This window comes from Loxodonta africana, chromosome 8 (assembly GCF_030014295.1).
Source record: "Loxodonta africana isolate mLoxAfr1 chromosome 8, mLoxAfr1.hap2, whole genome shotgun sequence".
NCBI classification, from domain to species: domain Eukaryota; kingdom Metazoa; phylum Chordata; class Mammalia; order Proboscidea; family Elephantidae; genus Loxodonta; species Loxodonta africana.
Genome location: NC_087349.1, coordinates 45903587 through 45918775, shown reverse-complemented (window position 1 = coordinate 45918775; position 15189 = coordinate 45903587). Strand labels below are relative to the sequence as shown.

At 39.9% G+C, this 15189-nt stretch overlaps 1 protein-coding gene across 5 annotated transcripts in view; it reads right to left on the bottom strand.

Moving 5' to 3' along the window:
* Nucleotides 1-15189, bottom strand: part of SLC26A5 (solute carrier family 26 member 5) — a 44706-nt gene that overhangs the window by 21435 nt on the left and 8082 nt on the right. For all 5 annotated transcript variants that reach the window (XM_064289886.1, XM_064289887.1, XM_064289888.1 and 2 more), the window contains exons 3-6: nucleotides 5718-5828; nucleotides 4290-4456; nucleotides 2986-3150; nucleotides 1106-1258 (exon numbers count right to left, since the gene is read on the bottom strand). In XM_064289886.1, coding sequence (XP_064145956.1) covers nucleotides 1106-1258; nucleotides 2986-3150; nucleotides 4290-4456; nucleotides 5718-5828 — 596 coding nt within the window. The remainder of the gene's footprint in view (nucleotides 1-1105; nucleotides 1259-2985; nucleotides 3151-4289; nucleotides 4457-5717; nucleotides 5829-15189) is intronic.

Below are 15189 nucleotides of genomic sequence, written 5' to 3'. Positions count from 1 at the left end.
TCCCCGCAATCGCTCCCCCTTCCTACCCTGGATTCCCTGTGTCCATGTGTCCAGTTTTCCTGTCTCTTCCTGTCTTCGCTTTTGGGCAGCTGTTGCCCATTTGGTCTCAAGTATTTGATTGGAGTAAGAAGCACATTCCTCCCTTGTGTTACTGTTTATTTCATAGGCCTGTCTAATCTTTGTCTGAAACGTAGGCTTCGGGAGTAGCTTCTGAGTTAGCAGGGTGTCCAGGGGCCATAGTCTCAGGCTTCCTCTAGTCTCTGTCAGACCAGTAAGTCTGGTCTTTTTTTGTGAATTTGAATTTTGTTCTACATTTTCCTCCTGCTCTGTCCAGGACCCTCTATTGTGATCCCTGGCAGAGCGGTTGGTAGTGGTAGCCAGGCACCATCTAATTTATCTGGGCTCAGGCTGGTGGAGGCTATGGTTTGTTAGTTCTTTGGACTAATATTGTCCTTGTGTCTTTAGTTTTTTCATTCTCCTTTGCTCTGGATGGGATGGGACCAGTAGATGTATCTTAGATGGCTGCTCTCAAGCTTTTAAGACCCCAGATGCTACTCACCAAAGTGAACATCTTCTTTATGAACTATGTTATGCCAATTGAGCTAGATGTCTCCAGAGTCCACATTTCCCACCCATCAGCCCCAGTAACTTGGTCCCTCAAGGTGTTCGGAGCTGTCAGTATATTTTTAAAAGTTCCCTTGGACAAATTCTAACCTTCTTTTGGCAGAATTGAGTGAAGAAAATCCTCTAACTCCTTGTTCCTCTCCATCCACTTTGAAATCCCCCACAGAAAGTAGTTAAGTGTACAGGATTTGCAGGGTTTTGATCTGCTTCAAACCCCTCTGAGAATCTGCATCTCTAACAAGTTTCCAGGCGATGTTAATACTGCTGGTTAGGGACCAATTCTGAGAACCACCAGTACAGAGGTGGTTCTCAAAATTGATTATATGTAGGAATCACCTGGGGATCTTGTTAAAATGTAGATTCTGATTGAGGTATCTGAGGTGGAAATGTAAATTCTCAGCAGAAGTATGAACCAGAATGAACCAATTTGAAGCCCTGATGGTTTAGAAGTTAAACAAGTCATTGCTTTGAGTTGACTTACCGCAAAAAACTCTAAAGGAATGGGTGCCGGCAATTTCTCTTTAAATCTCTCATTAAACTCCTTGCCACCCAACAGCAAACCAAAAACCATCAGCCCGACGCCTAGGGAACACACGTTGAGGTTTTTAACATTCTGCAACACAGCAACTGTACTCTGTAACACATGAACACTGGATGTTTATATCAAGAAATAGCCCCTGAACAGAGACTCTCAAATCAGTCATGGCATTATTGGACATTTCTAGTTAAAGCTCTCAGGCTGAAATTGCTCTCCTTGTAGCTTCCACCAATAAAAAGACATCCCTATGCAATCCTACAATTTTATAGTTGCAATTCTTATCCAACAATCTTACAGTGTTTTTTGATACTCTGACGTCCTAATATAGTATTTATACAATCCAGAAAAGTAATACTGAAGCTGAGTCCTGACAGGACATAATAAAGGGTTGATAGCAGCAAAATCAATCCAAAGGTAAATATACAGAAAAGCTTTTAGGAGCTGAAACAGGGAGAAATCATTGTTAGCAGATGAAAGACAGATCAGGTGGGCACCCCAAATATACTAGTCAGTTCTCATTGGAAACCCAGGAAAGTAGGCTCCCCACTGCGCCCGGGCACATACCCTTTTCTATCACATGCTTTGAGTGTATACGGGTGCACCTAATTGTACGGTGTATTTCTTTTGTCACAAGGCATTTAGGGAAATCTCAGAGTAAGAAGTATGTTACCAGCTATTATGGGAAACTAAGAATATTTAGGGAATGTTCCCACAGCTCTATTCCATTCTAATCAATCAAGGACTCAATTTAAATGTCACTTCCTAAAGTGACTTTCACAGATCCCTAATCTAAATGTCTTCCTATTCAATTTTCACAGCAGCCCGTACCTTTTCCTCACAGCATTTAGCAAAACATGTAATTAACTGCATGTTTTGCTAAATTAACTGCATATGCAATTAACTGCATATGTATGTGATTAATAGTTTACTGCCTTCCCATTGGACTGAAAGCTCCAAGAGGGCAAGGGCCATATGTCCTTGGTTCATTGCCATATCCCAGTGCCTAGCACAGTGTCCAGGTAGAGTGCAGGCATTTGCCTACAAAGGTTATTGGCCTTTCTTTGCAAAGATAGCTTTAGCAGCATCTCAGAAGTTTTAATATGTAGTATTTTCACGTGGTCATTTGGCTCTATTTCATAATTTCCTCTCTATCCATGGGCTATTTAGAAGTACATTCTTTGGTTTCCAAATGCGTGGGGGTCCTGAAGCTATACTTGGTTATTGATGTCTAATTATATTGCACCATGTAAAAAAATACTGAATTTTTAGAATTCACGGTACAATACATGATCATTTGTTGCCATTGTTCCATATGTGCTTGCAAATAATTTATATTTTCTCTGAGTTGGGTGGAAGGGTTTATACATATGTATTAGATTAAACTGGTTAATTGTGTTAGTTAAATCTTTTATAGCCTTACTTACTTTTGTCTGCTTGAGCCTGCAGTTTTTGGGAGAGACACATTCCCCCACTATGCCTTTAAATTACTTGTTTGTTCCCAAAGAGACCATAACTTGGTCTGAAGAAAAGCTGGATCTTCAGGTAAACAGGTTAAAATATAGTCAGCAAATAAAGACTCAGACAAAAATTTCTTGTGAAGTAGGCAGTATCACATATTAATAAAATGAGGTTTTAAGGTTGAATTCTACTTGTAGTGTTCTCAGAAAAGTCCTAGAGTAACTGACTTTATTTTTATAGAAATCCTGGAGGGAGGGAAGGGGATGAACTGTGAAGGTAAAAGAGATACAGAAGAGGAGGGTGGGAGGGTGGGACTATGAAGAAGGAGAAACAAGGACCAGTGAGTCAGGAAGTTGCTTACTTACATACACCACTGAAAATATTCCACTGTACCGCTTTGTTTTAACTCCAAACAGGTATTTTAACATGGAGGTGAAGACATGCACAGCTGCCGCAGTGGTAAACCCACGGACCAGAGGCTCTGTGAGATATATGGCTACGAATCCGAACCTGCAGACACCTAGGCAAAACTATTTTTTAATGACAAAGAAACAAATAAATCACATGATAAATCAGGAAGTTATAATCCACAGAAAATACACAAGGGTTCTTTCTGGATCACTTTCTAATGCTACCTGCAGCAGTTAAGTAACAAATCAGTCACTGGTTATACAGGAAGCAATGGAAGGTTTGGAGTGGCTTGGAGCCCCACAAAGCATTGGCAAGCACTGGGACCTTCACATATCTGTTGAAACTGGGGACATGCTTAGTCATGTAGACTATGCTGCATCATCACGGCTGTTTCTTCCAAGCAGACAAGAGGTTTACCCATCCCACTGTTTCAAGCTTGCCTCACTTTTGTAATCTCTAATGTACCCAGTCAAAGCTTGCTGTTGTTGTTGGGTGCCATTGAGTCAATTCTGACTCATAGTGACCCTACAGGACAAAGTAGAACTGCCCCATAGGGTTTGCTAGGTGGGATGGAGCCCTGGTGGTGTGCTGGTTAATAGCTTGGCTGCTAACCAAAAAGGTCGATAGTTCAAATCCACTAGTCGCTCCTTGGAATACTATGAGGTAGTTCTACTCTGTCTGAGAGGGTCGCTATGAGTCAGAAGCAACTCAACAGCACCTAACAACAACAACAATCTTTATGGGAGCAGATTGTCAGGTGTTTTCTCCTGTGAAACTGCTGATGAGTTCAAACTGCAGAGCTTTGGGCTACAGCCAAGAGCTTAGCCACTGCACCACCAGTGCTCCTTCAAAGCTTGCTTCCTTCTTCCCACTGCCGCCGCTGCTATCAAGTCTATTCTGACTTATACTGGCCCTAAAGAACAGAGTAGAACTGCCCCATAGGGTTTCCTAGGCTGTAATCTTAATAGAAGCAGACTGCCACATTTTTCCTATGGAGTAGCTGGTGGATTTGGACCACCAACCTTTTGGTTAGCAGCCGAACACTTAACCACTGCACCACTAGGGCTCCTCTCAAAGCCTGCTAGTTGCTTGGTTGCCAAGGTATGCAGACGGATTGATGCTCTCAGAATGCTATGAATCTCGAGCTCTGGGTTTTTGCTGGCTGACTTCCACCATGTGGGAAGACTAGCCAGGAGTGCTCAGTAGATATTCATTAAATGAACATGTAAAAGTCCATTTTCCCATCTTTGAATTTTACCTGAATGATTCCTGAAAGTAAGGTCACAGACATGGCAACTTTTACTCTCAAAGCATCTCTTGCTTCTGTACCATTGGTTGCATTTACTCCTCCCGGAATTACTATATCATCTGGTACTAGCCGGACAGCCACACCACCAATCATCAGGCTAATAACAGCAAAAGGACCTGAAAAAATGAAGCATTAATGATCATTGTCCAGGAGTCCAGGGCAACCATTTTCAGTGTATCTAATATGGTTGTTGCCACCATGCCAAGGGACCCATGTGAGGTCAGAAAGTTATCCTTGAAATGAAATTACACTGCTCTCCTTTAGCACCCTGCTCCTGGTGTGTGCGTAAGTTGCATGGCAGATTGTATTTTCCAAAAATGGCCACAACAATATCTCCCACCCACAGACTCTTCCAGACGTTTGACACTTCGTCATCAAAAAGTGGAGTCTAATTCCTTTTTTTTCATGAGTCTGGGTTGGCTTGTGACTTGCTACTAACCAAAAAAAAAAAAAAGGCAGCAAAAGTGATATTATGTGACTTCTGAGCCTTGACAATAAAACGTGATACAACTTCCACCTTGAGAGTTTTAATACTTGTGCTGGAGCCCTGAGCCACCATGTGTAAGAAAGCACAAAGTAGGCCAAGTGGAGAAGTCCTGCGACCACGTGATGGAAGGGAAGAAGGAAAAGAATGAGAGGAAGTAAGGAGGAGAGCAGGAGAAGAAGAAGAAAAGGAAGAGGAAGAGGAACGAGTGAGAGAGAGTGATTCAGCCTATCCCTAGCTGCTCCAGCTCCAACTACCTTCTGACTCTCAACTGCATGAAAGACCTGAACCAGAACCCCTCAGACAAGCCCTTCCCAAATTCCTGACCCAAAGGAACTGTGAGAGATAATAAAATGATGTTTTGTTTTAAGCTGCTAAATTCTGGGCTATTTATTACGCAGCAATAGATAACATTGTGTGTGCGTGTGTGTGTATGCTAGTGGTAACTTCACGCAGTGCCAACACTATTAAGAAATCCATATGCACCTGATCCTAACTACACTAAAGAGAAAACACATACAATTCAGAGCCTTAGACATGATAAAAATGCAGAACATGCTTAGTAATTAGGAATTTGAAGTACCACTATTAAAATAAATAAAAACTAGATGCATTCAAATTGTATTATGAAACGAAGCATTTCTCTAATTTCACAGATTTCAACAATTGTTCTTTATATACAAGAAAATTATTCCTTTTGATTATCCCAAGACTATAAGAAAGCTATTAGTTCCAGAAATCTTGCAGGGGGTTTATTTTTTAAAACACCTGTTCTGTATGCGGCAACAAAAGCTATTATTAAGAAGATGTTCTAGTAACTACCATGTGATTTCTCTGGCATAAACTTGAAATCCGTGAAGGTAGGTACTAAAATGTCAAGTACAAGCTTTTACCTATGGATATGTGCCTGGAGGTTCCAAAGAAACAGTACATGATAACAGGGTAAAATGAAGAGTACAGGCCGAACACTGGAGGCACAGCTGCCAACGTTGCAAAAGCTAAACCTGTGGAATAAAAAAACAAACGGAAATGAAAACAGACGGGTTATATGTATTTTTCTTTTTGGTTCTTTATCACCAATGAACAAGTGAGAACCATCTTAATTTAAGCTTATGTGTCTCAACCTGCTCACCCTTCCACCCCAATCCTACACGTAATCCTATATTTGTACTTACGGAGTCCAGGCTGAGACCATTCCCTTGTTTCTTTTTTGCTAGGGAGTAGACTTCTTTTTTTTTTTTTTTAGACTTCTTTTTCTAGTTTATTCTTTCACAAATTAGATAAGGGCAGAAAAAGTCTTACTCTACTGGTGCAGTTGTAATCTGGTGTTGATGTTCAAATGCTGGCTTTCTCTAATGGGCTGTTCTTGCAGGTTCATTGGTGACCACTCTTCAATAAGGAACCCCTGCTGTACCATTCACTGGTCAATGCAATGACTCCTCCACCTGACCCATTGATTCCTCTCGTAGCCCCTTATTCGAAGGTACATCCATTCAGTTCTGTCTGCTGTCGTATGCTCATCTGTAAGCAGTATTCGTGGACAGGGTACCTTTCAAATTAGCCAAACCTTGATCTTGGTTCTCTTTTCTTTTCATTCCACCTTCTTTCCCTTATTTTCACTCCACTTTCTTTACCTTCCAGGGTGCCCAGTTATTCAATGGGAAAACTCAGCACCTTTATCCCAGAAACTCTGGAAGTGCAGGCTTCATCCGCTGGTGTGTGCTCTCTCCGTTCTGCTGCCATAGGCAGTTCACACTATCCTTTACCTTTGTCATGCAAGAATTAGGCAGCCTTCTCCACAACTCCAGGGGACATGTGCAGAACATTCTGAGTGGTTCTCTTGCAGTGACTTGACTTTAGGTGGAGGAAAAATGCATAAGGCTTTAACCTCTCTCTAAAAAATTCTCATTCCAAATCTCGTATCAGTATCCTTGTCCCCTCATATCACATATTCTGTTGAAGTGATGCACTAAGGGTCACCTAGAGAGTTTCAGTGTCATTTCACTCATAGCCCTGCATAGCTGGTCTGGCATCACTCTTCAGAATGTGTAGGCAATAGATACCATTTGTTCTTAGCCTTGGAGCCTGAGCCAAAATTCTGGGATAACTAGAAAATCTTTACTTCTCTATTTTCATTAACTAGTGATGGGCTTAACAATATCCTTTCCATACAAGTTTGATTGTGAGATGATCTATACGTCTCAGCAGCACTTGACCTACTGGATCATTCCCTGTTTTGAAATAATTTCTTCCTTTCTGTAATACCACATGCTCCTGGTTTTCCTTCCTCTTTTCCAGTCATTTCTTTTAGTCTCTTCTGCTGGTTCCTCCTTCTCTATATGGCCTTTATGCTGGACAGAGCTTGATCTTGACTTTCTTTTCTTTTCACTCCATAGTCTTTCTCTGGATGGTCTTGCCTACTGTCATGGTTTAAACTCTTATCTATATGCCAACAATTCCCAAATTTATATCTCTAGCCTACACCTCTCTTTTGAGCCTACACATCTATTAAAGACAAATTAAGTGCCCCCTTGTCTATCTCACAAGCATCTCAAAATATAACATGTTCAGAATTTACCCCTTATTTCTATTTCTCCTCATGTCTTCATTATGTCTGCATTTGGCACCTCCATCTACCAAGTGTTTGAACCAGAAACCTGGGAGTTGCTGTTGACCATGCCTCTTCCTCACTGTCTTCCACATTCAACTCATCAGCCTAGAAACCTTATAGTAATTCTTGACACACCCCATTACACATTCTGTCAAAATTAATTCAACAGCAAATCCTGCAGATTTTACCTACAAGATACAACATGTGCCATTCCAATTCTTTCTGTAGCTACCACCCTAGTTAAAGACGGAAGGAGGCCAAATGATTGAAAATACAGGCATACCTTGCTTTGGTGTGCTTCGCTGATTGTGCATTTTTTGTTGTTTTTTTTTTTCCAAATTGAAGGTTTGTGGCAACTCTGCATCAAGCAAGTCTATTGGCACCATTTTTCCAACAGCATATGCTCATTTCACATCTCTGTGTCACATTTTTGGTAATTCTCACAATATTACAAACTTTTTCATTATTATTATGTCTGTTATGGTGATCTGTGATCAGTGATTTTTGATGTTACTATTGCAATTATTTTGGGGTGCCACTCACTGTGCTCATATAGGATGGCAACTTAATTGATAAATGTTGTATGTGTTCTGAATGCTCCACCAACTGGCTGTTACCCTGTCCCTCTCCCCTTCCTTGGGCCTCCCTATTCCACGACATGACAGTATTGACACTAGGCCAATTAGTACAATGGTCTCTCAGTGTTTAAGTGAAAGGGAGAGTCACACATCTCTCACTTTAAATCAAAAGCTAGAAATGATTAAGTTTAGTGAGAAAGGCATGTTGAAAGCTGAGATAGGCTGAAAATTAGACCTCTTGTCCCAGACAGTTAGCCAAGCTGTGAATGCAAAGAAAAATTCTTGAAGGAAATTAAAAATGCTACTCCAGTGAACACATGATAAGAAAGTGAAACAGCCTTATTGCTGATATGCAGAAAGTTTTAGTGGTCTCTATAGAAGATCAACCCAGCCCTAACATTCCCTTAAGCAAAAGCCTAATCCATAGCAAGGTCCTAATTCTTTTCAATTCTATGAAGGCTGAGAGAGGTAAAGAAGCTGCAGAAGAAAAGTTTGAAGCTAGCAGAAGTTGATTCATGAGGTTTAAGGAAAGAAGCCATCTCTATAACATGAAAGTGCAAGGTGAAGTATCATGTGGTGATGTAGAAGCTGCAACGAGTTATCTAGAAGATCTAGCTAAGATAACTGATGAAGGTGGCTACACTAAACAACAGATTTTCAATGTAAACGAAACAGCCTTATATTGGAAGAAGATGCCATCTAGGACTTTCATAGCTAGAGAGGAGAAGTCAATGCCTGCCTCGAAAGCTTCAAAGGATGATTTGACCCTCTTGTTAGGGGCAAATACAGCTGGTAACTTTAAGTTGAAGCCAATGCTCATTTGCCATTCCGAAAATCCTAGGGCCTTTAAGAATTATGCTAAATCTACTCTACCTGTGCTCTATAAATGGAACAACAAGCCCCAGATGGAAGCATATCTGTTTATAACATGGTTTACTGAATATTTTAAGCCCACTGTTGAGACTTACTGCTCAGAAAAAAAGATTCCTTTCAAAATATTATTGCTCATTGACAATGTACCAGGTCACCCAAGAGAGCTCTGCTGGAGATGCACAGGGAGAATGAAGTTACTTTCATGACTGCTAACAAAACATCCATTCTGCAGGCCACGGATCAAGGAGTAATTTCAACTTTCAAGTCTTATTGTTTAAGAAATACATTTTGTAAGGCTATATAGCTGCCATAGATAATGATTCCTCTGATGGATCTGGGCAAAGTAAATTGAAAATCTTCTAGAAAGGATTAACCATTCGAGATGGCATTAAGAACATTCACGATTCATGGGAAGTGGTCAAAATATCAACATTAACAGGAGTTTGGAAGAAGTTGGTTCCAACCTTCGAGGACATCTCTGAGGGGTTCAAGACTTCAGTGGAGGAAGTAACTGCAAATGTAGTAGAAACAGCAAGAGAACTAGAATTAGAAGTGGAGGCTGGAAGTGTGACTGAATTGCTGCAATCTCATGATAGAAATTTAATGGGTGAGGAGTTGTTTCTTATGGATGAGCAAAGAAAGTGGTTACTTGAGATGGAATCAACTCATGGTGAAAATGCTGTGAACATTGTTGACATGACAACAGAAGATATAGAATACAACATACACTTAGTTGATAAAGCAGGGGCAGGATTTGAGACGACTGGTTCCAATTCTGAAAGCTCTACTGTAAGTAAAATGCTATCAAGTAGCATCATATGCTACAGGGAAATCTTCCAGGTAAGGAAGAGTCAATTGATGTAGAAAACTTCATTGTCATCTTATTTTAAGAAATTGCCACAGCACCCCCAACCTTCAGCAACCACCATTCTGAGTAGTCAGCAGCCGTCCATATCGAGGCAAGACCCTCCACCAGCAAAAAGATTATGACTTGCTGAAGGCTCAGATGATGGTTAGCACCTTCTGGAAATAAATTATTTTATAATTAATGCATGTACATTTTTTTTAGACATAATGCTGTTGCATTTTGAATTGGATAATCATAAGGTGTACTATGCCAGGAATGACAGCTCGAAGAGGAATGGCATTGCATTCACTGTCAAAAAGAACATTTCAAGATCTATCTTGAAGTATAAAACTGTCAGTGATAGGATAATATCCACATGCCTACAAGGAAGACCAATTAATACGACTATTATTCAAAGTTATGCACCAACCACTAAGGCCAAAGATGAAGAAATTGAAGATTTTTACTAACTTCTTTAGTCTGAAATTGATCGAACATGCAATCAGCATGCATTGATAATTAATGGTGACTGGAATGCGAAAGTTGGAAACAAAGAAGAAGGATTGGTAGTTGGAAAATATGGCCTTGGTGATGGAAACGATGCTGGAGATTGTGTGACAGAATTTTTTTTTTTTTTTTTTTTTTTTATAATAACTTTTATTAAGCTTCAAGTGAACGTTTACAAATCCAATCAGTCTGTCACATATAAGTTTACATACATCTCACTCCCTACTCCCACTTACTCTCCCCGTCTTGAGTCAGCCCTTTCAGTCTCTCCTTTCTTGACAATTTTGCCGGCTTCCCTCTCTCTCTATCCTCCCATCCCCCCTCCAGGCAAGAGTTGCCAACACAATCTCAAGTGTCCACCTGATATAATTAGCTCACTCTTCATCAGCATCTCTCTCCCACCCGCTGACCAGTCCCTTTCATTTCTGATGAGTTGTCTTCGGGGATGGTTCCTGTCCTGTGTCAACAGAAGGTCTGGGGAGCATGGCCGCCGGGATTCCTCCAGTCTCAGTCAGACCATTAAGTTTGGTCTTCTTATGAGAATTTGGGGTCTGCATCCCACTGATCTCCTGCTCCCTCAGGGGTCCTCTGCTGAGCTCCCTGTCAGGGCAGTCATCGATTGTGGCCGGGCACCAACTAGTTCTTCTGGTCTCAGGATGATGTAGGTCTCTGGTTCATGTGGCCCTTTCTGTCTCTTGGGCTCTTAGTTGTCATGTGGGCTTGGTGTTCTTCATTTTCCTTTGCTCCAGGTGGGTTGAGACCAATTGCTGCATCTTAGATGGCTGCTTGTTAGCATTTAAGACCCCAGACGCCACATTTCAAAGTGGGATGCAGAATGATTTCATAATAGAATTATTTTGCCAATTGACTTAGAAGTCCCCGCAAACCATGTTCCCCAGACCCCCGCGCTTGCTCCGCTGACCTTTGAAGCATTCATTTTATCCCGGAAACTTCTTTGCTTTTGGTCCAGTCCAATTGAGCTGACCTTCCATGTATTGAGTGTTGTCTTTCCCTTCACCTAAAGCAGTTCTTATCTACTGATTAATCAATAAAAAACCCTCTCCCACCCTCCCTCCCTCCCCCCCTCGTAACCACAAAAGTATGTGTTCTTCTCAGGTTTACTATTTCTCAAGATCTTATAATAGTGGTCTTATACAATATTTGTCCTTTTGCCTCTGACTAATTTCGCTCAGCATAATGCCTTCCAGGTTCCTCCATGTTATGAAATGTTTCAGAGATTCGTCACTGTTCTTTATCGATGCGTAGTATTCCATTGTGTGAATATACCACAATTTATTTACCCATTCATCCGTTGATGGACACCTTGGTTGCTTCCAACTTTTTGCTATTGTAAACAGAGCTGCAATAAACATGGGTGTGCATATATCTGTTTGTATGAAGGCTCTTGTATCTCTAGGGTATATTCCTAGGAGTGGGATTTCTGGGTTGTATGGTAGTTCTATTTCTAACTGTTTAAGATAACGCCAGATAGATTTCCAAAGTGGTTGTACCATTTGACATTCCCACCAGCAGTGTATGAGAGTTCCAATCTCTCCGCAGCCTCTCCAACATTTATTATTTTGTGTTTTTTGGATTAATGCCAGCCTTGCTGGTGTGAGATGGAATCTCATCGTAGTTTTAATTTGCATTTCTCTAATGGCTAATGATCGAGAGCATTTTCTCATGTATCTGTTGGCTGCCTGAATATCTTCTTTAGAGAAATGTGTGTTCATATCCTTTGCCCACTTCTTGATTGGGTTGTTTGTCTTTTTGTGGTTGAGTTTTGACAGAATCATGTAGATTTTAGAGATCAGGCGCTGGTCGGAGATGTCATAGCTGAAAATTCTTTCCCAATCTGTAGGTGGTCTTTTTACTCTTTTGGTGAAGTCTTTAGATGAGCATAGGTGTTTGATTTTTAGGAGCTCCCAGTTATCGGGTTTCTCTTCATCATTTTTGGTAATGTTTTGTATTCTGTTTATACCTTGTATTAGGGCTCCTAGGGTTGTCCCAATTTTTTCTTCCATGATCTTTATCGTTTTAGTCTTTATGTTTAGGTCTTTGATCCACTTGGAGTTAGTTTTTGTGCATGGTGTGAGGTATGGGTCCTGTTTCATTTTTTTGCAAATGGATATCCAGTTATGCCAGCACCATTTGTTAAAAAGTCTATCTTTTCCCCAGTTAATTGACACTGGTCCTTTGTCAAATATCAGCTGCTCATACGTGGATGGATCTATGTCTGGGTTCTCAATTCTGTTCCATTGGTCTATGTGTCTGTTGTTGTACCAATACCAGGCTGTTTTGACTACTGTGGCTGTATAATAGGTTCTGAAGTCAGGTAAGGTGAGGCCTCCCACTTTCTTCTTCTTTTTCAGTAGTGCTTTGCTTATCCGGGGCTTCTTTCCGTTCCATATGAAATTGGTGATTTGTTTCTCTATCCCCTTAAAATATGACATTGGAATTTGGATCGGAAGTGCGTTAAATGTATAGATGGCTTTTGGTAGAATAGACATTTTTACTATGTTAAGTCTTCCTATCCATGAGCAAGGTATGTTTTTCCACTTAAGTATGTCCTTTTGAATTCCTTGTAGTAGAGCTTTGTAGTTTTCTTTGTATAGGTCTTTTACATCCTTGGTAAGATTTATTCCTAAGTATCTTATCTTCTTGGGGGCTATTGTGAATGGTATTGATTTGGTAATTTCCTCTTCGGTGTTCTTTTTGTTGATGTAGAGGAATCCAAGTGATTTTTGTATGTTTATTTTATAACCTGAGACTCTGCCAAACTCTTCTATTAGTTTCAGTAGTTTTCTGGAGGATTCCTTAGGGTTTTCTGTGTATATAATCATGTCATCTGCAAATAGTGATAACTTTACTTCTTCCTTGCCAATCCGGATACCTTTTATTTCTTTGTCTAGCCTGATTGCCCTGGCTAAGACTTCCAACACGATGTTGAATAAGAGCGGTGATAAAGGGCATCCTTGTCTGGTTCCCGTTCTCAAGGGAAATGCTTTCAGGTTCTCTCCATTTAGAGTGATATTGGCTGTTGGCTTTGCATAGATGCCCTTTATTATGTTGAGGAATTTTCCTTCAATTCCTATTTTGGTGAGAGTTTTTATCATGAATGGGTGTTGGACTTTGTCAAATGCCTTTTCTGCATCAATTGATAAGATCATGTGGTTTTTGTCTTTTGATTTATTTATGTGATGGATTACATTAATGGTTTTTCTGATATTAAACCAGCCTTGCATACCTGGTATAAATCCCACTTGATCAGGGTGAATTATTTTTTTGATGTGTCGTTGGATTCTATTGGCTAGAATTTTGTTGAGGATTTTTGCATCAATGTTCATGAGAGATATAGGTCTATAATTTTCTTTTTTTGTAATGTCTTTACCTGGTTTTGGTATCAGGGAGATGGTGGCTTCATAGAATGAGTTGGGTAGTATTCCGTCATTTTCTATGCTTTGGAATACCTTTAGTAGTAGTGGTGTTAACTCTTCTCTGAAAATTTGGTAGAACTCTGCAGTGAAGCCGTCCGGGCCAGGACTTTTTTTTGTTGGGAGTTTTTTGATTACCGTTTCAATCTCTTTTTTTGTTATGGGTCTATTTAGTTGTTCTACTTCTGAATGTGTTAGTTTAGGTAGATAGTGTTTTTCCAGGAATTCATCCATTTCTTCAAGGTTTTCAAATTTGTTAGAGTACAATTTTTCATAATAATCTGAAATGATTCTTTTAATTTCATTTGGTTCTGTTGTGATGTGGTCCTTCTCATTTCTTATTCGGGTTATTTGTTTCCTTTCCTGTATTTCTTTAGTCAGTCTAGCCAATGGTTTATCAATTTTGTTAATTTTTTCAAAGAACCAGCTTTTGGCTTTGTTAATTCTTTCGATTGTTTTTCTGTTCTCTAATTCATTTAGTTCAGCTCTAATTTTTATTATTTGTTTTCTTCTGGTGCCTGATGGATTCTTTTGTTGCTCACTTTCTATTTGTTCAAGTTGTAGGGACAGTTCTCTGAGTTTGGCTCTTTCTTCTTTTTGTATGTGTGCATTTATTGATATAAATTGGCCCCTGAGCACTGCTTTTGCTGTGTCCCAGAGGTTTTGATAGGAAGTATTTTCATTCTCGTTGCTTTCTATGAATTTCCTTATTCCCTCCTTGATGTCTTCTATAACCCAGTCTTTTTTCAGGAGGGTATTGTTCATTTTCCAAGTATTTGATTTCTTTTCCCTCGTTTTTCTGTTATTGATCTCTAGTTTTATTGCCTTGTGGTCTGAGAAGATGCTTTGTAATATTTCGATGTTTTGGACTCTGCAAAGGTTTGTTTTATGACCTAATATGTGGTCTATTCTAGAGAATGTTCCATGTGCGCTGGAAAAAAAAGTATATTTTGCAACAGTTGGGTGGAGAGTTCTGTATAAGTCAATGAGGTCAAGTTGGTTGATTGTTGTAATTAGATCTTCCGTGTCTCTGTTGAGCTTCTTACTGGATGTCCTGTCCTTCTCCGACAGTGGTGTGTTGAAGTCTCCTACTATAATTGTGGAGGTATCTATCTCGCTTTTCAGTTCTGTTAAAATTTGATTTATGTATCTTGCAGCCCTGTCATTGGGTGCGTAAATATTTAATATGGTTATGTCTTCCTGATCAATTGTCCCTTTTATCATTATATAGTGTCCTTCTTTATCCTTTGTGGTGGATTTAAGTCTAAAGTCTATTTTGTCAGAAATTAATATTGCTACTCCTCTTCTTTTTTGCTTATTGTTTGCTTGATATACTTTTTTCCATCCTTTGAGCTTTAGTTTGTTTGTGTCTCTAAGTCTGAGGTGTGTCTCTTGTAGGCAGCATATAGATGGATCGTGTTTCTTTATCCAGTCTGTGACTCTCTGTCTCTTTATTGGTGCATTTAATCCATTTACATTCAGGGTAATTATAGATAAATAAGTTTTTAGTGCTGT